Source organism: Carcharodon carcharias, chromosome 2 (genome assembly GCF_017639515.1).
Source record: "Carcharodon carcharias isolate sCarCar2 chromosome 2, sCarCar2.pri, whole genome shotgun sequence".
Taxonomy (NCBI): Eukaryota; Metazoa; Chordata; class Chondrichthyes; order Lamniformes; family Lamnidae; genus Carcharodon; species Carcharodon carcharias.
Window position 1 is genome coordinate 16255620 of NC_054468.1, and position 23612 is coordinate 16279231.

Genomic DNA, 23612 nt, shown 5'->3' on the forward strand with positions numbered 1-23612 from the left:
CTTCCATCACTTTATCGAGAGTTGTCTGATGGGATGGTGATTGTCCAGGTTGAATTTGTCCTGCTTTTTTGTGTACATAATATACCTGGTCAATTTTCCACATTGCTAGATAGATGCCAGTGTTGTAGCTGTACTGGAACAGCTTGGCTAGGGGCATGGCAAGTTCTGGAACCAAATTCTTCAGTAATATTGCCGGAATGTGGCCTTTGCAGTATCCACTGCCTTCAGCCATTTCTTGATACCACGTGTAGTGAATTGAATTGGCTGAAGACTGGCACCTATGATGCTGGGGACCTCCAGAGGAGGCCGAGATGGATCATCCACTCGGCACTTCTGGCTGAAGATTGTAGCAAATGCTTCAGCCTTATCTTTTGCACTGATGTACTGAGCTCATCCGTCATTGAGGATGTGGATATTTGTGGAGCCTCCTCCTCCAGTGAGTTGTTTAATTGTCCACCACCATTCACGACTGAGTGTGGCAGGACTACAGAGCCTAGGTCTGATCCATTGCTGGTGGAATCACTTAGCTCTGTCTATCGCATGCTGCCTATGCTGTTTGGCACACGGGTAATCCTGTGTTGTAGCTTCAGCAGGTTGACACCTCATTTTTAGGTATGCCTGGTGCTGCTCCTCGCATATCCTCCTGCACTCTTCATTGAACCAGGGCTGATCCCCTGGCTTGATGGTAATGGTGGAATGGGGGATATGCTGGGCCATGAGGTTACAGATTGTGGTTGAATACAATTCTGCTGCTGCTGATGGCCCACAGCACCTCATGGATGCACTGTCTTGAGTTGCTAGATCTGTTCAAAATCTATCCCGTTTAGCACGGTGGTAGTGCTACACAAGATGGTGGAGATCATCCTCCATGTAAAGACAGGACTTCAACACCACAAGGACCACAATCTGGTCACTCCTGCTGATACTGTCATTGTCTAAACTTTAGCTCTAAAATATTAACATGAAGTGGATATTCGTATCAAGAGGACTAGACAACCTGGTTTTGTGATGCTTAAGTATTTAAGTGAGCATAAGTATTGGCCAGCCCACCTGGGATAACTCCTCTGACCTTCTTCACAATAATGCTGTGGGATCTTTTACATCTACCTGAGAATGTAGATAGGACCTCAGTTTATCATCTCATTTGAAAGACAGCACAGTTGGCAATGCAGCACTCCCTCAGTATTGCACTGGGAAAATCAACCAAGACTTAATGCTTCAGTCTCTGGAGTGGGACTGGAACCCACAACTTTCTAGGACTAAGCTAGAGACCCATATGTCCATGCATTGGAGCCCACAGTGACTTTGACTCCTGGCACTGTTGCTGCATTGTCACTTCTAGAGATACCATGTCTTTCTGTGTTCACTGCAGTAGCATCTGTCAGGAGGAACTCCTTTCCAAGCTTGGCGTACTATGAACAACTCTGGTCTCCATATTATGAGCATACGAACATACAAATTAGGAGCAGGAGTAGGCCATCCATCTCCTCCAGCCGGCTCCACCATTCAGTAAGATCGTGGCTGATCTGATTGAGGCCTCAACTCCACATTCCGCCTACCCCATTGTTCTGTGCTACCAAACGACTTATTAATCTGTTAGTTATTCTTTGCTGCTCTTTATATTCTGTCCAATTTTCTGACCTGCCACTCATATTAACGTGGAGGTACTGGAGAAGGTCTGAATAAAAAGAGATTTCCAAGACTTATTACAGAAATGAGAAGCTATAACTATCAACTATCAAATATATATGTATATATCAACTATAACAGTCTAGAGCTCTTTTCTTTGGAAAAGAAAAGGCTGAAGGGTGACCTGATAGAATTCTTTAAAATCATGGAGATGTTTGATAGGGTTCACATGGAGAGAATGTTTTCACTTGTTGGGGTGGGGTGGGGTGGGGCACGGGGAGTGTGGGGGTGTTGGGGGGTGGGGTGGGGTGGGGCACGGGGAGTGTGGGGGTGTTGGGGGAGTGGGGGGGGTGGTTTTGTGGGGAGGGGAGACCAAAACTAAGAGATATAAATGTAAGTTAGTTACTAGTAAATCCAAGAGAGAATTCGAGAGAAATTTATTTATTCACAGAGTGATTAGAATGTGGAACTTGCTACCAAATGTTGTAGTTGAGGTGAATAGCATAGATGTCTTTAAGGTGAAGCTAGATATGCAAGCGAGAGAGAAAAATGTAGAACGATATGCTGATAGGGTGAGATGAAAAGTGGTGGAAGCGGACTCATGTGGAGTGCGAACAACGATGTAGATCAGATAAGCTGTTTCTGTGCAATGATATTCTGTGTGGTAGAGCAGTAACAGGGTACAGTGCAGTAACCAGCAGTAGACAGTGCTGCGTAGACACTCAGCACAGAGGAGAGTCACAGCCAAACAAAATAATATTTAATCAGTTATTCAAGTACATGAGCTCCATTCTATGCTTCTTTGTGAAGCTGTGAATTTTATGCAACAATGTAAACATCAAGGTATAAGGCAAAATATTCCCTGTATAGATCAAACTAGATAACGGCCCGATTCTTCAAAGTTTAATATCATTAACAGCAGGTCCACTTTTTCAAACCTATTGTACAATACTGTTCCCATCCTAAAATAGAAAACTTCAAATTAGCAGCAAGGGCAACTGTGATTGGGTTGAAGGATAAGTGGACAAATACAGGGTGTTTGAATGTTTAGTTGTGGGCTACTCCACTCATTACACTTTCTTATTAAAGCATTCAACTAAAGCTCTCAAACATGACCCTTATTGTGCCTGTCAACCCCAAAAAGATACTTAAACTAAAATTCACCGAACCACCACTTTCTGAAACCTGAGCTCATCCATAACTCTGCTGCCCCTGTGCTAACTTGCACCAGCTCCTATTCACCCACCAGCCATGTACTTGCTCCACATCAGGGAGCACCTCAATTCTAAAATTTTCATTCATGTTCAAATCTCTCCGTGGCCTCACCCCTCTCTAACTCTGCAACCTCATCTAGCCCTGCAATCCTCCAAGCTCTCTGCTCTCTTGCAATTACAGCCTCTTGCGCATACCCCAATCTCCTTGGCTGCACCACTGGTGGCTGTGCCTTCAGCTGCCTGGACCCTAAATTCTGGAATTCCCTCCTTAGTCCACTCCAACTTCTCTAATTGCTCTCTCCTCTTTTAAGATACACCTTAGATATACTGGTTTGACTAAGCTTTTGATCACCTGTCTTAATATCTCCTTATCTGTCACATTTTTCTGATAATGCCCCTCAGAAGTGCCTGGGGACATATTTACTACATTGAAGGTGTTATATAAATGTAAATTGTAGGTTAAGGAGGAATCATCATCATTCTATAACTTGTCCATTGTGTCATGAAGTGAATTGTTTACTTTCCTAGACCACAGACTGGTTCAATTTGATGATTCTCGAGGCTGTAGAAGTGAATTTCCTCCTGAAAGTGTCTCCAGCCAGAAAGTACAGGATTGGGTCCACGCAGCTATTGAGGCTGGCCAGACCCCTGGTCACTTGATAGGTGGCGTAGACTCTCTTGTTCCACCCGCACGTCTCTGACCCCTGGTAATAAAGTCTGGACTGAAGGTTTAAATTCTTCATCACATGGAAGGGGAGGTAGGCGACAGCAAAGACTGCCAGCACAATGATAATGAGACGCACGGACTTGCCCCGGAGAGGTGTCTTCATGTCGTTAAATATTAGCGCCTTCACTATAAATCCATAACAAACCAGAATGGTGGCGAAGGGGACACAGAAACCAAAGAATGTAGTGAGCATGCTGTAAATGAAGTAAGTGTGCAGGAGCTCTTTAGATGTCGTATCGTAACATGTGGTTTTTATCGTTCTGTTTGTGAACGGGTACGGTCCAGAGAAGTTTGCTTTATTGGTGACCTGGCGTATTCGAGAGAAGTACAGAATTGGGGCGATGCCAGCCATTACTATGACCCACACACACACGCACACAATGATGGACGATTTTTTCTTCAACCTGCCCAGTGATTTCATGGGGTGGACTACCCCAATGTACCTGTGGACACTGATGCAGGTCAGAAACAAGATGCTCCCGTATAGGTTAACGTGGAAAATAAACCTCTGCAGCTTGCACAGCGTCTCCCCGAAGATCCAGTCACTTTCCTTGAGGTAATAAAAAATCAAAACTGGCAGAGAGAAGACGTAGAAGAGGTCGGCCAAGGTGAGGTTAAACATGTATATGGTGATGCTGCTCCAAGGCCTCATGTGGAAGATGAACATCCAGAGAGCAACACTGTTTCCTATGAATCCAGTGACAAAGACTATAAGGTACATAATGGGCAGATAGCAAGACTCAAATTCCTGATTGACAGAGCAGTCATTGGATGGCAGTTGCACCATTGTATCCGCTTCAGAGCCTTTTACTCACAGTCGACAGGATGGCACATGTTCCTCCAAAAATTAGAACATCTGAAAGAGCAAACAAGTAAGGTTTAAATTTACCACACATTCTGTTATGCTGGTTCTCAATCAGGCAACTACTTGAATAGAAATCCTCAACCTCACAGTCAATTCCCTCAATGGCCTCATCCCTCCCTATCTCTGTCCAGTCCTACAACCCTCCAAAGGTCTTGGCAATCCTCCAAATCTTCCCTCTCGTACATACCCTGCTTTCATAACTTCACTGGTGGGCAGGCATGGCTTCAGCTGCTGTGCTCCTAAGCTCGGGAATTCCTTCCCTAAACCTCTCTGCTTCTCTCACCTCCTTTAAGACACGACTTAAAAATCTACTTCTTTCACCAAGGTTTTGGTTGACTGACTTGATATCACCTTAGGTGGCTGAGTGTCAAATTTAGTAAAATGTGTTTGTTGTATTGACCCCTGTCTACAAGCAGCAAGATTGATTTAGGCTAATATTTTCTCCAAAGAGTGGTTGCCAAAGGCAAGTTCTGAATTGAAATGATTATTCCTCTGTTTCTATCTTCCACTCACCCCTTCACTCTGACTGACGATGCTTATTGCATAGTTATCAGTTGTAGTGGGTGGTCCTCTCACCTCTGCACCAGAAGGTTGTGGGTGCAAATCCCATTCCAGAGATTTGCCTACTTGCTGATGGAATGCTGCACTGCTGAAGGTTCCATCTTTCAGATCAGATGTCAAACTGAGGCCCCAGGTTGGATGCCTGGATTGAGCAGTACTTTCTGATGAAGAGCACGTAAGATCTTCCTGGTGTCCCAATCAGTATGTGTTCCTTAACTGGCATCACTAAAACAGATTATCTGTTATCACATTGATATTTGTGGGAGCTTGCTGTGTACAAATTGGCTTCTGTTCAACTCTACATTACGACAGTGACTACACTTCAAAAGTGCTCCATTGGCTGTAAAGCACTATGGGTTGTCCTGAGGATGCAATAGCTTTCAGTGGATCTCGCTAATCCAGCTCACTCAGTGTCACATCCAACTCAAACTGTAACAGAGATCACCCACATCAATGAAGGGGTCTGGGCAATGGAACCAAACAGTTTGCATGAGAATTGCTCTGCTATCTTGGATAGAGTGTGAATACCACAGACAAACAACATTACTCTGCAGTTTGGAATGAAGTTGAACCCTTTCAAATAGATTATTTCCTCACTATTTACTCACAGATATCCATAATCCTCCATGAGTGTGACTGGTAAAATAATAAACCAGGGAATACTGGATAAACACAGCAGCCTGAAAGCAGCTGTGAACATTCAAAGGCCAGAATCTTTGGGTCAGTGTACAGTCTGAGATCAAGCCAGCATGTTTGCCACATTGGTTTCATGTTTGACCCCAGGATGAGCTTCTAGCGTCATGTTCATACCATCAGTATCTGCAGGGGTTCCTGGGATTATTGCCAATGGCCTGAATCTTACCTATATCAGGCGGGCTGGATAGGAGCGGGCAAGGGGTGGGGGGGCGCAGAGCTGATCGTCATCTGCGATTGGCTGTGCGCTGCCATTTTACATGGGAGGGCCAATTAAGGCTGGCCCAGCATAATGCGTGGCCGGTACTGCTCAGCACTACCTGTGCGGGCGGGGGGGGGGGAGGAGGAGGGAGAGTCGGTTGAGGCTTGCACTCATTCGCACATGCACGAAAGAACGCAGCGATCTCCCTCAAGCACGGAGCTGCCTCAGGGAGATTGAGTTGATAATGAAACTTTTCAATAAATGAGGCTAAAAAATCATATAAACATGTCCCCTGATGTGACGGTGTCATATGAGCTGGGACATGTTTGTGCATTTAGCAAAATTTATTTAATTATTTTATAAAACCTTCAGGAAACTTCATCCCGCCCGTGGATGAGGTTTCCTGAAAAACGCGAAGGCCGCTTGGGTTCTTCGCCTGCCCCACCCACCGACCTTAAGGTTGGACGGGCAGTGCTGGTAACCATGTCAATTACTTTTGTAATGGCCCTAATCGGCCTTTGACAGTTCGGCGGCCGCGCAGCCACCTCCGGTGCGTGCCGCCAATCACAATATTGAAATGACGCGCGATGATGTCAGGACGCATGCCCGATGTCCTCTTGCGCCATTTTACACATCAGCGTGTAGGGCCCGCTTCCACTCGCCGACGACAATATTCTGCTCAAGTTTGTGCAGGGGATATCCAGAATGTGTGCGCATGTATAGAGACTCCTCCACACTGAACATCTTTAAACCCATTGCTCTAAGAACAAACGGCAACTCGTATCAAAGTCATTAATATTGCAGGATGCTGGGAATAGCGCATGCTCTTTTTTTGTTTTTCCTTTATTTTATTACTGTCTTTTGCATAAACAGAAATTGCAACTTGGAAATAATAAGCAGGACAAAAGATGCCGCTGATCAGGCTGGGCCATTCTTTCAACTACAGAAACCCTGCTCGAAAGATGACCACACAGTTCAGCACGTCCAGTGGGAATTCGGGCCATGGGTTGAGGAAATTGTAGATGTCGATTTCTGGAAATCTTCTCCTTAATGAAACCGTTGCTTACCAAGAATGCCAGGTTTTGGAATCACCCCTATAGTCATTTGGAGAAGGGATGCTTGCGCGTTAATTATAATAGAATCATAGACATTTACAGAACAGAGGAGGCCATGTGGCCCATAATGAGTGTGACAGATGTAAAAGAGCTATCCAGCGGCCACAGTGACTGCTACTGCCACTACAGGACTTTTCATTATGAACATTCACTTCCCCGCGCTAGCCACATCCTTGTTTTATACCTTTTGGTGAAGCATTTTATTAAAAGAAAGAAAAGTCTTATACGGCACTTCCCATGACTGGGGACATGCCAAAATGCTTTATAATGAATTAATTACTTCTGAGATGTGGTCACTGATGTAAAGCAGCGGCCAAGCTTATGCACAGCAAGGTCCTGCAAACAGCAAGGTGGCAATAGCCATCTGTTTCAGTGGTATTGGTTGAGTGATAAATATTGGCCAGGACACAGGGAGAACTCCCCTGCTCTCCTTCCATTCATGCCCTGGGATGTTTTATGTGTGGCTGAGAGAACAAATGTTGCTCACGTGTACTCCCTATACAGCACACGCCAGCCCAATAAGCAGAACTCACTGGGATTGTCAGCACATCATTTTTATTCAATCATGGGATGTGGGCATCGCTGGCTAGGCCCAGCATTTACTGCTCATCACTAAATGCCATTGAGAAGGTGGTGGTGAGTTGTCTTCCTGAACTGCTGCACAGTGTACACCTACCCTGTACACCCGCAGTGCTGTTAGGAAGGGTGTTTCAGGATTTTGAACCGGCGACAGTGAAGGAACAGCGGTGTATTTCCAAGTCAGGTTGGTGAGTGGTTTGGAGGGGAACTTCCAGGTGATAGTGTTCCCATGTGTCTGCTACCCTTGTCCTTCTAGATGGTAGTGTTTGTGGGTTTGGAAGGTGCTGTCTAAGAAGCCTTAGTGAGTTGCTGCAATGCATCTTGTAGATGATACACTTTGCTGCCACTGTGCATTGGTGATGGAGGGAGTGAATATTTGTGGATTGGGTGCCAATCAAGCCAGCAGCTTTGTCCTAAATGGTGTCAAGGTTCTTGAGTGTTGTTGGAGCTGTCCTCATCCAGGCCAGTGGAGAATATTCCATCACACTCCTGATTTGTACCTTGTAGATGATGGACAGGCTTTGGGGAGTCCAGAGGTGAGTTACTTGCTGCAGGATTTCTAGCCTCTGACCTGCTCTTGCAGCCAAAGTACTTATATGGCTAATCCAGTTCAGTTTTGTGTCAATGGTAACCTCCAGGATGTTGATAGTGGGGGGTTCAGCAATGGTGATGACGTTGAATGTCAAGGGGTGATGGTTAGATTCTCTTTTGGAGATGGTCATTGCCTAGTACTTGCATGGTGCGAACATTATCTGCAACCAGTCAACCGAAGCCTGTATATTCTCCAAGTCTTGCTGCATTTGGACATGGACTGCATCAGTATCTGAGGAGTTGCGAATGGTACTGAACATTCTGTAATCATCAGCGAACCCTGAGGAACTTTTGCAATGATATCCTGAAACTGAGACGATTGACTTCCAACAACCACAACCATTTTCCTTTGTGCTAAGTATGACTCCAACCAGTGGAAAGTTTTCCCCCTGATTCCCATTGACTCCAGTTTTCCTGGGGCTCCTTGATACCACACTCAGTCAAATGCTGCCTTGATGTCAAGGGCAGTTACTCCCACCTTGCCTCTGGAGTTCAGCTCTTTTGTCCATGTTTGACCCAAGGCTGTAATGTCAGAAGCTGAGTGACCCTGGCAGAATCCAAACTGAGCATCAGTGAGCGGGTTTTTGCTAACGAAGTGCCAATTGATAGCACTGTTGAAGACTCATTCCATCACTTTACTGGTGATCGAGAGTAGATTGATGGGGGGCAGTAATTGGTCGTGTTGGATTTGTCCTGCTTTTTGTGTACAGGACATACCTGGGCAATTTCCACATAATACAGCCAGTGTTGTAGCTGTACTGGAACAGCTTGGCTAGGGATGCAGCAAGTTCTGGAGCACAAGTCTTCAGTACTATTGCCAGAGTATTGTCAAGGCCCATAGCCTTTGCAGGATGCAGTGACTTCAGTCATTTCTTGATATCACATGGAGTAAATCAAATTGGCTGAATGAAGACTGTGATGCTGAGGACCTCCAGAGGAGGCTGAGATGGATCATCCACATGGCACTTCTGGCTAAAGATTGTTGTAAATGATTCAGCCTTATCTTTTGCACTGATGTAATGGGCTCCTCCATCATTGACAATGGAGATATCTTTGGAGCCTCCTCCTCCTCCAGTGAGTTATTTAATTATCCACCACCATTCATGACTGTATGTGCCAGGACTGCAGAGCTTAAATCTGATCCTTTGGTTACGGAATCGCTTATCTCTGTCTGTCATTTGCTGCTTGTGCTGTTTGGCATGCAAATAGTCCAGTGTTGTAGCTTCAGCAGGCTGACGCCTCCTTTTTAGGTATGCCTTGTTCTGCTCCTGGCATGCCCTCCTGCACTCTTTATTGAACCAGGGCTAATCCCTCAGCTTTACAGTATCATTAGAGTGGGAGATGTGCCGGGCCATGAGATTACAGATTATGGTTGAATACAATTCTGCTGCTGCTGATGGCCCACAGTGTCTCATGGATGCCCAGTCTTGAGTTGCTAGATCTGTTCGAAATCTATCCCTTTTAGCACGGTGGTAGTGCCACACAACACGATGGAGAGTATCCTCAATGTGAAGACATGATCATGGAATCATTGTGGGGGCAATTTTAACATAACCCACCTGCCAAGAAGTCAACAGTATTGGTTGGAACATTGGATTTGCATGTCACATAATGTTACTCTCAGCTGCAAATTGGGCAGTTTCCCATCAGGCTGGTTTGGCTAAAATTTTTCCCCCATAGAACGATACAGCACAGGAGGAGACCATACAGACCGTGCCTATGTTGGCCTTTTGAAAGAGTTATCTAATCACCCCACTGTCTCCAACCCTTCACCCAAACCCCTCTCTACCCCATAGACCTGTAGCTTGTGTTTTTGAGCTCAAGTCTAGGCTCACATGTAGCATTCATTTCGTATTCACACTGCATAGAGACCTAGTTGGACTGGTACAGAGGAGAAGAGACACAAACACAGCAACTAGTTTGTCTATAACATTAAGAACTGGAGTTTACTGCAACAAATGTCTACTCGAAGGTGACTGAGACAGCTTTTTGGAAAGGGAGGGTCTCCCATTTCTCGGCTTAAGTTTTTTTATTCTTTCATAGAACGTGAGGGGCATTGGCAAGGCCAGCATCTGTTCACCATCCCTAATTGCCCTTGGTAGTGAGCTGTCTTCTTCAACTGTTGCAGTACATGTGGTGTAGGTACACTCACGGTGCTGTTAAGGATGGGCTTTCAGGATTCTGACCTAGCAAAAGAGCAAAAGATCAGGATCAGAAACCTATTTGCCTTTGGGGAACAAGTGTCAGTACAATACAAGAATCAATACTGTAACCTAGTGAGAGGCGGGCTGCCTCACATCCTTTAAAAAGTTCCTGGATGAGCACTTGGCACGTCATAACATTCAAGGCTATGGGCCAAGTGCTGGTAAATGGGGTTAGGTAGGTAGGTCAGATGTTTCTCACGTGTCGGTGCAGACTCGATGGGCCGAAGGGCCTCTTCTGCACTGTGTGATTCTGTGATTCTGTGAACTCCAAGGCCCAGGAAGGGCTGCAAGACTGACCGCTGCCTGCTGAAGACTGACCGCTGCCTGCTGAAGACTGACCGCTGCCTGCTGTCAGACTCCGACCGCGATTTCAAGCTGGCTGGCCAATTAACAGCCAGGCAGCCAGTGTGAAAGGCACGGCCGGAGCCTCAGCTCTACTGGGGTGGGGGTTGCGGGAGGAGTGTGAGCGCTGAAGTGTGTGCATGCACGGGGGGAAGCACAGAGCTGCCTCAGGGAGCTGAAAGATTTTAAAATGAAAAATATACTTTTTACCTAATTATATAAACACGTCCCCGCACGTGACTCAGCCATAAAAACAAAAAACTGCGGATGCTGGAAATCCAAAACAAAAACAGAATTACCTGGAAAAACTCAGCAGGTCTGGCAGCATCGGCGGAGAAGAAAAGAGTTGACGTTTCGAGTCCTCATGACCCTTCTCCGCCGATGCTGCCAGACCTGCTGAGTTTTTCCAGGTAATTCTGTTTCTGTTTTGGATGTCCAGCATCCGCAGTTTTTTGTTTTTATCTCTTCTCCGCCGACGCTGCCAAACCTGCTGTGACTCAGTCACATGTGGAGGGACATGTAAAAAAGGATGTTAAAAAGAGTTTACTTTTTTTTTTAGTTACTGTTGGAAACCTCATCCCACCCGTGGATGAGGTTTCATTTAAAAACGCAAAGGCCGCCGGCCTATTCGACGCCCGCCATCTGAACGGTTAAGCGTGCAGCGAAAAATGCTACTTAATTCATTACGTAAGGGCATTAGTAGGCCTCTTAACTGCTGCCAACCCAAAGATCGCAAGGGTGCACAATAACCTCGGGACACTTGGCCGACACCATCACGCACTATTTCACTCCCGCTCGTGTTGCCCGCTCGCCGGACGAAAGGTTCTGCTCCAGGAGCGGAAAGAGAACTCGGAGTTGGCAGTATAACTCGGGAAACGGCAGTGCAACACGGGAAATGACAGTAAACTCGGGAAATGGTAGCGCAGCTCTGGAATGGCAGCGTAACTTGGGGATCGCGGTATAACTTGGGAATGTCGGTACAACTCAGAAGTTACAGTGCCGCTCAGAATGAAAATATAACTTGGGAGTGACAGCAAAACTCGTCAATGGCCAACGCAACTCAGGAAGTGGCAGAGTAACTCTCGGCCAGAATTCTCACCGAGGCGTGAAACGACGCGCGGTGATTGTCGGGCAGGCGTCCCAACATCACCACATGTTGCGTTTTGATTTTCAGCAGGTGCGCAGCCCTATAAAGCCCATTTAAATATCAATTAAAGTAATAAACTGAGCTGCCCATCTGACCTTAAGGTCAGCTGGGTTGTGGGGGGTGGGGCGCAGGTGAAGAGCCCAGGCGGCCTTCGCATTTTTCATGGAACCTCATCCACAGGAGGGACGAGTTTCATGAAGGGTTTATAAATTAAATAAATTTTTTCATTAATGTTCCAACTCGTGTGACACTGCCACATGAGGGTACATGTCTTAAGATATTTTCTTTTCTTTATTTAAATTTTTAACGCTTAAACTAATCTCCTTGAGGCACCTCTGTCTCAGGGAGTTTTCTGCGCTCTTTCATGTGCATGCGCGAAAGAGCACAGGCCCTGACTAAGGGAAACCCCCCCCTGTCCACACAGGGAACGCTCAGTGGCCTTAATTCGCCCACCCACGTAAAATGGCGGTGTGGATCCGATCAGGGGTGCCGATCAGGTCTGTGCCCACCCCTGCCCACCCCAGCACAACCCCCCCGACAGTGTTGGGGTGGGGGGTGGGGGGGTGTGTGTGTGTAATTCATTACCTAGAAATGACAGTGTAACTCAGGAATGATGGTATAACTCCAGAACGACAGTACAACACTGGTAATAACAGTGTCACTCAGGAAGTGGCAGCATAACTCTGGAAATGACCATGTCACTCGGGAATGACAGTATAACTCACGAATGGAAGCACAATGTGAGAATGACTGTAGAACACTGGGAATTACAATGTAACTCATGAATGGAAGCACAACTTGGGAAGTGGCAGTGTAACTCTGAAAGTGGTAGCATAACTCGGGAATGACAGTGTCATGTCCATAAAACATGAAAGGGATCATAAACTGTTTCACTCAAACCTTATCTTTTGCCTATGTAAAAAATGGGCCTTGCTGAGCCAAAATATGGCTGCTACAGGTCACATGATTTACAAGTTGGCTACAGTTTTTAGAAACTTTCAGCAGCAGTTACAGGACAAAAGCTCAACCCTTACCCTTATGCAATCCCACAGTTATCATTATGAGGACACAAAACAATCAACAAAACCAGGGATCAGCAGACAATTTGTCTCTCCACCCTGGATTATAACAAAGGGAGGGCCATTGAAACTTATTGCACCTGCAGAGGCACTAATAACCACCATCTATCTCCAAAGGTGAACAATGGATTTTGACCAGAGGCACAGAAACTATTAGTTAACCTGCCACTGACTCAATTAGGGGCAACACCATTTGACCTAAGCTTCTGGACCTTTGGAAAGTTATTACTGCTTTTCTAGACTTGCAACTCAGTCTGCTGTTTAACCTCCAGTCTGCAAACACCAAAGCAGGACTCCAGGCTGACCAACAGTCTGCATCAAGTCTAAGCCTCCTAAAGTCTGGTTTTCTGGAAGATTCCTGCCATCGCCTGCTGAGCAGACCCAGTCTCTGTATAATAAACCTCACCTCGCTGTGTCACCATCAACTCTAAAGGAATTATCCTCCTTCCAAATAACTAAATATGCCTGAACTGTAACTCCTGTGTGAAGGAACCCTCACTGAACTCTGACCATCACATGAAGCAATATCCATATTGGTGGTTCTTTTTCTTTTAATTTATTCGTAGCTGTAAATACTCCTTTTTCCTAGTTTCTTATTGTGTCCTTGTGTGTGTGTGTGTATGAAGTTGTGTGAAGTTTAGATGTATGACTAAACAATACACCCAAAAGAGAATTTGCTGCAAATCATTTTAAAATTGACATCATAAACAGAGGGATTGAGGAAACACACCACAGCCTATTTCAAAAATTAAAACGCCTCTGCTAATGGACAGATGGCGAGAGAATAAAGGAGTCCAGTTTGCCTCTCTCCCCTGTCCATGACAACCGTATAACTCTGGAAATGACAGTGTAATTCTTGAATGATAACACAACTTGGGGAGTGGCTGTAAAATTCTGGAAGTGACAGTGTAACTCCATAATGACAGTATAACTCTGAAATTAAAGTGTAACTCGGGAATGACAGTATCACTCAGGAATGACAGTATAACTCTGGAAATGACAATGTAACTCAGGAAATTGCAGTACACCTCTGGAAATGAGAGTGTATCTCAGGAAATCACAGTACAGCTCTGGGAATGACAGTGTAACTCATGAATGGCAATATAACTACAGAGTAACAGTGTGACTCTAGAAACTGCAGTGTATCTTGGGAAATGGTAGTTTAATTCAGGAATAGCAGTATAACTCAAGAATAGCAGTACAAATCAGGAATGGCAGTACAACTTGGGGATGGCAGTACAATTCAGGAACGGCAGTATAACTCAGGAATAGCAGTACAACTCAGGAAATGGCAGTACAACTCGGGAATAGCAGTACAACTTGGGAATGGCAGTATAACTCAGGAATGGCAATACAACTCAGGTATGGCAGTATAACTCAGGAATAACAGTACAACTCAGGAATGGCAGTACAACTCGGGAGTAGCAGTACATCTCGGGAATAGCAGTACAACTTGGGAATGGCAGTATAACTTGGGAATGGCAATACAACTCAGGAATAGCAGTACAACTCAGGTATGGCAGTACAACTCAGGAATAGCAGTACAACTCGGGAATGGCAGTATAACTTGGGAATGGCAGCATAACTCAGGAATGGCAGTATAACTCGGGAATGGCAGTATAACTCGGGAATGGCAGTATAACTCGGGAATGGAAGCACAACTCAGGAATGGCAGTATAACTTGAGAATGGCAGACAATCCAGGAACAGAAGTACAACTCATGAATGGCAGTACGATTCAGGAAATGGCAGTACAAATCAGGAAATGGCAGTACAAATCAGGAGTGGTGGTATAATGTGGGAATGACAGTATAACTGAGCCGGGACTGAGTTCCTTGTGGGTCGTTTTGCTAGTGCTGTTGGAGTGGGTTTAAACTAACTCAGCAGTGGTGTGGGAATCAGCAGAGAATATTAGAAAGTAATACCAGGGTGCACGGAATGTTGGGAGAGGCAGATACCACTAAAATAGAGAATAGTAAGATAATAGATGGAGTCGGAGTAAAAGAGCAAGTAATGAAGCCTAAATCAGTATTACACTGCATGTATGTGAATGCACAGAGTATAGTTAATAAATGTGGGGATTTACAGGCACAGATTGCTTTGTGGGATTATGATGTTGTGGCGATAATGGAGACCTGGCTTAAGGAAGGGCAGATCTGGGTGCTAAATATTCCTGGTTACAAAGTGACTAGAAAATATAGGAAAGGGAAAAAAGGGGGAGGGGTGGTGTTTTTGGTTAAGGAGAGCATTGCAATACTGGAGAAAGAAGATGTGTCAGAGGATTCAAGGGCAGAATCAATTTGACTAGAGTTTAGGAATAAGAAGGGTACAATTACATTGCTCGGCTTAATATATAGGCCACCAGCTAGTGGGAAGGATATAGAGGGACCAATCTGCAAGGAAATTACAGAGAGGTGTAAACATGGTAGAGTAGTTATAAAGGCAGACTTTAATTACCCGTACATAGACGGGGATAATGGTAGTGTAAGGGGCAGTGAGGGACGAGCGATCCTGTTCAGGAATACAGCTGTATGTGTCCAGTCCAACAAGAAAGGAGGCACTGTTAGACCTGGTTCTTGGGAATGAGGTGGGCCAAGTAGATCAAGTGACAGTGGGGGAACATTTAGGGGACAGTGATCATTGTATCATAAGGTTTAGGATGACGGTGGAAAATGACATTGGTCAATCCAGAGTAAGAATAATCAACTGGCAGAGAGCGGACTTCAATGGGGCAAGAACAGAGCTGGGCCAGATAGATTGGAACTAAAATTGGCAGGAAAAATAATAGCTGAACAAAGGGCTATCTTCAAAGAGGAGATGGTTTGGGCACAGTCAAGGCATGCTCCCTCAAAAGGGAAGGGTAGGGAAAACAAATCCAGATCTCCATGGATGACAAAGGAGATAGAAATTAAGTTAAAGAAGAAAAAGTGTGTTTATGACAGGTGTCAGGTAGCAATACAATTGAGAACCAAGATGAACAGAAGGATCAGAAGGGACATGCAAAAGCAAATACGAGAAGCAAAAGGTGGATTATGGTAAAAGACTGGCAGCTAACATAAAAGGAAATCACAAAATATTCTATGAGCACACCAATGGTAAATGGGTGGTAAACGATCAACAAAGGGTTACAAAAAAAAAATAAAAAGAGCAAAGGTAAATTATGAAAGAAAACTAGTACAAAATGTAAAAACTGATAGCAAAAGTTTCTACAAGTATACAAAAGGAAAGAGAGTAATTAAAGTGAATGTTGGTCCCTTGGAGGATGAGAATGGGGAGTTAATAGTGGGGAACGCAGAAATGGCAGAGACACTTAATCAATATTTTGCCTCAGTTTTCACGGTGGAGGACACTAGTACCACCCCAATAGTAACAGGTAGTGCAGAGGGTATAAAGAAGGATGAACTTAGAACAATCATCACCACTAGAGAAAAAGTACTGAGCAAATTATTGGGATTAAAGGGTAACAAGTCCCCAGGACCTGATGGCCTACATCCCAGGGTTTTAAAGGAAGTGGCAGCGGAGATAGTGGATGCATTGGCTATAATATTCCAAAATTCCCTGGATTCTGGAAAGGTTCCAGTGGATTGGAAAAATGCTAATATAACACCCTTGTTCAAAAAGAGGGGGAGGCAGAAAGTAGGAAAACATAGATTAGTTAGTTTAACGACTGTCATTGGGAAATTGTTGGAATCCATTATTAAGGAAGTAGTAATGGGGCATTTGGAAAGCCAAAATGCAACCCATCAACCATGAAAAGTTAATCATGTTTGACTAATTTGCTAGAGTTCTTTGAAGATGTGACAAGCAAAGTGGATAATGGGGATCCTGTGATGTAGTATATCTGGGCTTCCAGAAGGCTTTTGATAAGATGCCACACAAAAGATTAATAAACAAGATAAGATCACACGGAGTTAGGGGTAATATATTAAGTTGGGTAGAGGATCGGCTAACCAACAGAAAGCAGAGAGTCAGGATAAATGGGTCTTTCTCTGGATGGCAAGTTGTAATTAATGGGGTGCTACAGGGTTCGGTCCTTGGGCCCCAACTATTTACGATGTATATTAATGACTTGGACTCAGAGATAGAAGGTACTATAGCTAAATTTGCAGTTGACACCAAAATAGGTGGGAAATTAAGTTGCAATGAAGAAATAAGAAAGTTACAAATGGATATGGACAGGTTAGGTGAATAGGCCAAAATTTGGCAGATGGAGTTTAACGAGGATAAGTGTGAGGTTATCCATTTTGGTCGGAAGAATAAAAAGGCAACTTATTATTTAAATGGAGAGAAAATTCAGAATGCTTCAGTGCAGAGGGATCTGGGTGTCCTCGTGCATGAATCCTTGAAAGCTAGTATGCAGGTATAGCAGGTATTATGGAAGGCAAATGGAACTTTAGCATTTATTGCTAAAGGAATAGAGTATAAAAATAGAGAAGTGTTGTTGCAACTGTACAAGGCATTGGTGAAACCTGGAGTACTGTACACAGTTTTGGTCCCCTTACTTGAGGAAGGGTGTAGTTGCATTGAAGGTTGTTCAGAGGAGGTTTACTAGATTGATTCCAGAGATGTGGGGCTTGTCTTATGAGGAGAGATTGAGCAGTTTAGGCCTATACTCGCCAGAGTTTAGAAGGATGAGAGGAGATCTATTGAGGTATATATGATGCTAAAAGGGATAGACAAAGTAGATGTGGAGAGGAAGTTTCCCTTTGTGGGGCATTCTAGAATGAGAGGCCATAGTTTTAGGCCAAGGGGTGGTAGTTAAATCAGAGATGAGGAGGAATTACTTTTCTCAAAGGGTCTTATATCGGTAGAATTCACTACCTCAGAGTGCAGTGGATGCTGGGACACTGAATAAATTTAAGGAGGAGATAGGCAGATTTTTAATTAGTAATGGGCTGAAAGGTTATGGGGAGAGGGAGGGCAATTGGAGCTGAGTCCGAAATGAGATCAGCCATGATCGTATTGAATGGCAGGGCAGGCTCGAGGGGCTGAATTGCCTACTCCTGCTCCTAGTCCTCATGTTCTTATGTTCTTAAAGGAGGAGTAGGGCTGATTAGGGCCCAAAAAGGGGATTTACACATGGAGGCAAGAGGCATGGTTGAACTGTTAAATGAATACTTTGCATCTGTCTTTACCTACAAGGTAGACTGCCCAGGCAATGGTGATAGAGGAGGAAACTCAGTCACTAGAAGGGTTTAAAATTGATAAGGAGGAGGTATTGGATTGGCTGTCGGTACTTCAAGTTGATTAGGCGTCGGGACTGGTTGAGATGCATCCAAGAATATTGAAGGAAGTGAGAGTGGAAATTGTAGAGGCGTCGGCAATAATCTTTCAATGTTCCCTGGATTCCGGGGAGGTGCCGGAAGACTGGAGAATTTCAAACATCACACTCTTGTTCAAAAAGGTTGTAAAGATCTGCCTTGCAATTCCAGACCAGTCAGTTTAACTTTGGTGGTGGGAAAATTTCTAGAAACAATTTTTCAGGATAGAATTAATATTCACATGGAAAAATGTGGATTGATTCAGAAGAGTTAGCATGGATTTCTTAAAGTAAAATTGTATCTAACTAACTTGCTGGAATTTTGTAAAGAGGTAACAGAGAAGGTTGATGAGGGCAAGGTCATAGATGTGGTGCATATGGACTTCCAATAAGTGCTTGGTAAAGTTCCACACAACAGACTTGTGAGGAAAATTATAAGTCATCGAATAAAAGGGAGAGTAGCAACGTGGATACAAAAGTGGCTGAGGGATAGGAAACAGAGAGTAATGGTTAATGGGTATTTTTCAGACCGGAAGAAGGTTTGTAGTGGAGTTCCCCAGGGTTCAGTATGGGGACCCTTGCTTTTCCTGATATTTATAAATGATCTAGGTCTTGGTGTGCAGGGGGCAATTTCAAAGTTTGCGGACGACTGTTTGGGAGAATTGTAAACTGTGAGGAGGACAGTGTAGACCTTCAAAAGGACATTGACACACTGGTGGAATGGGCAGATAGGTGGCAGATGAAGTTCAAAATAGAGAAGTGTGAGATGATACACTTTGGTGCAAAGAACATGGAGAGACAGTATAAAGTAAAGGATACTATTGTAAAGGGTGTGCAGGAGCAGAGAGACCTGGGTGTACGTGTACATAAATCATTAAAGGTGGCAGGACAGGTAGAGAGAGCTGCTTCTAAATCATACAGTATTCTAGGCTTCATTAATAGGGACATAGGGCTGGATTTTACCGTCAGCGAGCGGGGGCTGGTCCCACACGCCGACGCGTAAAATGATGCGCAGTGATGTCGGGCAGAACTCCCGACGTCACCGCGCCCCATTTAAATTTTCAGGAAGGCGGGGGTGCAGCCCGCTCGCCGACCTGTCAATGGCCAATTGAGGCCATTGGCAGATCAATTAAAGTAATTAAAGGACCTGCCCGTCCAACCTTAAGGTAGGCAAGCAGTCTGGCGGGAAGTAGAAAAAACATGAAACCTCATCCACCGGCGGGATGAGGATTCATGGCAGGTTTTTAAAAATTTTAATAAAGTATTTTTTGGAAATTATGAACATGCCCCAACTCATGTGACATTGTCACATGAGGGGACATGTAAGGGATTTTTTTTTCTATTTTTAATATTTTTGAAAGTAGAGGCAATCTCCCTAAAGCTGCACTTAGCCTCAGGGAGATGAGTGCGCTCTTTAGTGCGCATATGTGAAAGAGCACACTCTTGATTTTAGGCATTCCCCCCTGCCCACACAGGGAGCACACAGCCCATCTATCAACTCGCTCCCCCCCCCACCCCCACCCACCTCCAATGGGGGGAAAATTGAGACCATAGAGTACAAGAGCAGGGAGATTATGAGAACTTATATAAGACACTGGTTAGGCCTAAGCTGGAGTATTGTGTCCCGTTCTGGGCACCACACTATAGGAATGATGTAAACGCATTGGAGTACAGAAGAGGTTTATGAGAATGGTTCCAGGGATAAGACATTTCAGGTATGAGGAAAGATTGGAGAAGTTGGGACTGTTTTCCTTGGAGAGGGGAAGGTTAAGAGGAGACCTGATAGACATTTTCAAAATTATGAGGGGTCTGGACAGAGCTGATAGGGAGAAACTGTTCCGGCTCGTAAACAGACCGAGAACCAGAGGGCACAGTTTTAAAGCGTTTTGCAAAAGAAGCAAATGTGAGGTGAGAAAAAACTTTTTCACACAGCGAGTAGTTAGGGTTTGGAATGCACTGCCTGGAAGTGTGCTGGAGGCAGGTTCAACTGAGACACTCCAGAGGGCATTGGATGATTATCTAAACAGAAACAATGTGCAGGGTTACAGGGAAAAGGCAGGAGATTGGCATTAACTTAAAATGCTCAGCGAGCCCAGAGAATGGCCTCCTTCTACACAATAACAATTCTTTAATTCTGTGAACTCTGGAATGGCAGTACAACTCAGAAAATTACAGTATAAATCAGGAATGGCAGTAGAATTTGGGAATTACAGTATAACTCAGGGATTACGGTATAACACTGGAAATGACAATATAACTCAGGAAATGGCACTCTGAATGACAGTTTAACTCCTGAATGACAGTATAACTCTGAAATAGCAGAATAACTCTGGGAATAATATTATTACTTAGGAATAGCACTATAAATTGGGAATCACGGAATAATTTGGGAATTGCAATATAAATTGGAAATTACAGTATCATTTGGGAATTACAGTGGAAATTGTGAATCACAGTATCACTCAGGATTAGCAATAACTTGAGAATTACAGTTTAATTTGGGAACTACAATAAAAATTGCGAAATACAGTATTATTTGGAAATAGCAGTATAAATCGGGAACTACAACATAAATTGCGAATTTCAGAATGACTCGAGAATTGTAATATAAATAGGGAACTGCAGTATAACTCGGCAAATACAGTGTAACTCGGGATTAGCAGTGAAATGGGAATTACGGTGTAACTCGGGAATTAGAGTATAAATTGTGAATTACAGTACAACTCGGGAATAGCACTATAAATTGGGAACTACAGTATAACTCGGGAATAGCACTATAAATTGGGAATTACAGTATAACTCGGGAATAGCAGTATCATTTGGGAATTACAGTATAACTCGGGAATAGCACTATAAATTGGGAATTACAGTATAACTCGGAAATAGCACTATAAATTGGGAATTACAGTATAACATGGGAATTACATTGCAACTCGGGAATAGCAGGATGAATTGGGAATTACAAAACTATTTGGAAATTACAGTATAAATTGCGAGTTACAGGACAACTCGGGAAGAGCAGTGTAAATTGGCAACTGTAGTTTAACTCGAGAGTTGCAGTCTAACTGCGTCAAGCCTCGCACCTCCAGCTCACCATGTGTGAAATGTGCCCGGAGAAACTATCAATTGACGAGCGTTATCAATGGCAAGAAACATCTCGGCAACAGACTCGCATTTTTACCTTGGGCCGCCGTGTAAACTGTTGAAGATTGCACAAAACCAGGGTAGGTGGTGGGGGGGGGGTGGTGGTGGGGGGGCATCAAAAAGAATCAGACAAGCGCTCAGTCCGCGAATGGAGCACTTTCCAACCAACGTGTGAAGAGCCGAAGTTTTCCGACCACTGGCTGCAGGATTCCAAACGCCCAGCAGGAGCACATATGAAGCCGACTGGCGCGCACAGCAAGATCCAATAGCAGCTGGGGAATGACAGTCTCAGTCGAGCTGTCCCTGGTTTTGCTTTGAAAGTGCTGCTCCTCCACAGCGCGCACCCTTGACGCATTCTCTCTGCCAGCCCCAACCCCCTTCTCCTTAAAGTACCATCAGTTAACCCACAGGCGGCAATCTGACAGTTCTGAGCCTTCCACACCACCACCCCCCCCCCCCACCCCCCCACGCAAGAGCCTTAGAAAGAAGCAGCAGAAAGGAAACGAGCAAGGAAGAGAGAGAGAGAGAGAGTTTCTCTGCGTCAGCAATTTACCTTTGTTCAGCCACAAACAGGATTCCAGCCAATGTATAACAACATAGATACAGACTGGCCTTTAACCCGATTTATTACGCTTTTATTTAATTTAAAATTGACTTAGTCCTTCCAGAAATCTACACCTGTCTTTTAAACCTGCGGAGGTGAGGGGAACAGGATGGTTCAAACATTTCAGAGGAGCGAAATTAAACCAACAGTTCTTGCTTCAAACACACACCTCCTAAATGCGACGGGGATCAGCTGGGGTGAGGTATAGACGTACTGATGTTAAAGGGCGTGTTTTTTTTTAAAAAAAGAGTCGCTTTTTCTGTTTGCCAATACAGTACTTCTGTACTACTGTAAAACAAAGTCCAGTGTTGTGTGGGATCTCTGCTCCATATAAACGTTTGTTCAGGGTAAGGTTGCCAAGCCTCCAGGTTTGGCCTGGAACCTCCAGATTTGTAAAATCAATCTCCAGGACACTGGTGGAGAAAAAATCATCAGAACATGAAAAAAAGATAAGCCTTCTTTTTTTTTTTAAAAAAAAGCTTTCTTTGAACACTTCTCTTTCTGGGATATAGAAATATTGAAAATGGGCACCAGAGTTCCCCTGATAAAAGCAGACATACTGTTGCATTTTCATTCCATGCTCTACTTATTGTGCTGAATGTTATATCCAGAAAGAATGTTCTTGGAAAGGCTGAAATAGGAGCCGGGTGTTGCATCACCACCATGATGGGCAAGGAGGAGGAACCTGCACAATGAATTTGTTGCATATCCTGCAGGCAATTATTGAGTGAGGATTGTTGAGACACGTTGAATGAATGTTTGCCGCCTCTCTAGCTTCTTGTTAACCATTAGCCGAACCATTTTACTGTTACGAAAGCCGTGAGTCACCACGAGGAACGCCGACACAATGGGAGGCGTGGGACAGGAGGCCCATTCAGAACATGGAAATGAGATACAAAAGCTGAAACCTCATCAGGATCCGGACCTGCAAGTTTACTGCTCCCTGCACTCCCCGCTGACCCCTGCACAACCGGTCCTGCTGAAGCCAAGGCCATCATGTGGCCCGTTTGCAATATGTTTCTCGGACACAAGTGAGCCCCTTTTGCAGCCTTTTTCTCAATGATGATGGGAATCCTTTTCAGTCTCAAAGGGCATCAGCCCCTCTTTCTGGCTCCGCAGACGATGTCCCTCCTCCCCATACCGCCCCACCCCGCCTCCTCATTGCCTCACTTTGAGGTGAGAGGCTTGATCCATCCAGCTTGCAGTCGAAGTTATAAGCCTATTTGACATGTGAATCGGAGGATCTCAAATACCTGCTGTGTGGATGGAATGGAAAGTTGTCTAGCTCGTGAGGAGCACAAACACAGTCATGGGCCAGTTGGGTCAAATGGGCTTGTTTCTGTGCAATAGTCTTGATGCAATGTAACAGCCTTCAGCCAACTGCACTGTCACTTATGCCGCAGTGCCCACCAAATACCAAATACAAACCATTTTTGACCAACATCAGAAGTGTTTAGGCTTTTGCAGATTCCTTCAAACCATGTCCAGTGGCAAAGCTGTCAAAACATCAAGGAAGGGCAAATTACCCATTGGGTAGGAACAGATGCTATTAGCTTACACCTGAGTGGTTGCGCCCATTGATTAGTTGGGGGGGAAGGAATATTCTTCTGTATTTGCAATCCAGTGTCAGCATGGATTCAGGCAGTGGCGCGGTGGT

The 23612-nt window shown here is 44.6% G+C and overlaps 1 protein-coding gene across 3 annotated transcripts; it reads right to left on the reverse strand.

Moving 5' to 3' along the window:
- Nucleotides 1-2450: 2450 nt before the first annotated feature.
- LOC121289760 (P2Y purinoceptor 1-like) lies at nucleotides 2451-22056 on the reverse strand. Of its 3 annotated transcripts, none has more exons than XM_041209487.1 (2): nucleotides 21389-21745; nucleotides 2451-4426 (listed from the first exon to the last, which is right to left on the reverse strand). In XM_041209487.1, the coding sequence occupies exon 2, from the start codon at nucleotides 4355-4357 to the stop codon at nucleotides 3368-3370; it is 990 nt and encodes a 329-aa protein (XP_041065421.1). In that variant the 5' UTR covers nucleotides 4358-4426; nucleotides 21389-21745; the 3' UTR covers nucleotides 2451-3367. The 3 variants fall into 3 exon arrangements, 1 of the variants encoding a protein (XP_041065421.1); XR_005945642.1 differs by lacking the exons at nucleotides 2451-4426; nucleotides 21389-21745 and adding exons at nucleotides 9969-10362; nucleotides 21905-22056; XR_005945643.1 differs by lacking the exon at nucleotides 2451-4426 and adding an exon at nucleotides 9969-10362.
- Between the last annotated feature and the right edge of the window lie 1556 nt (nucleotides 22057-23612).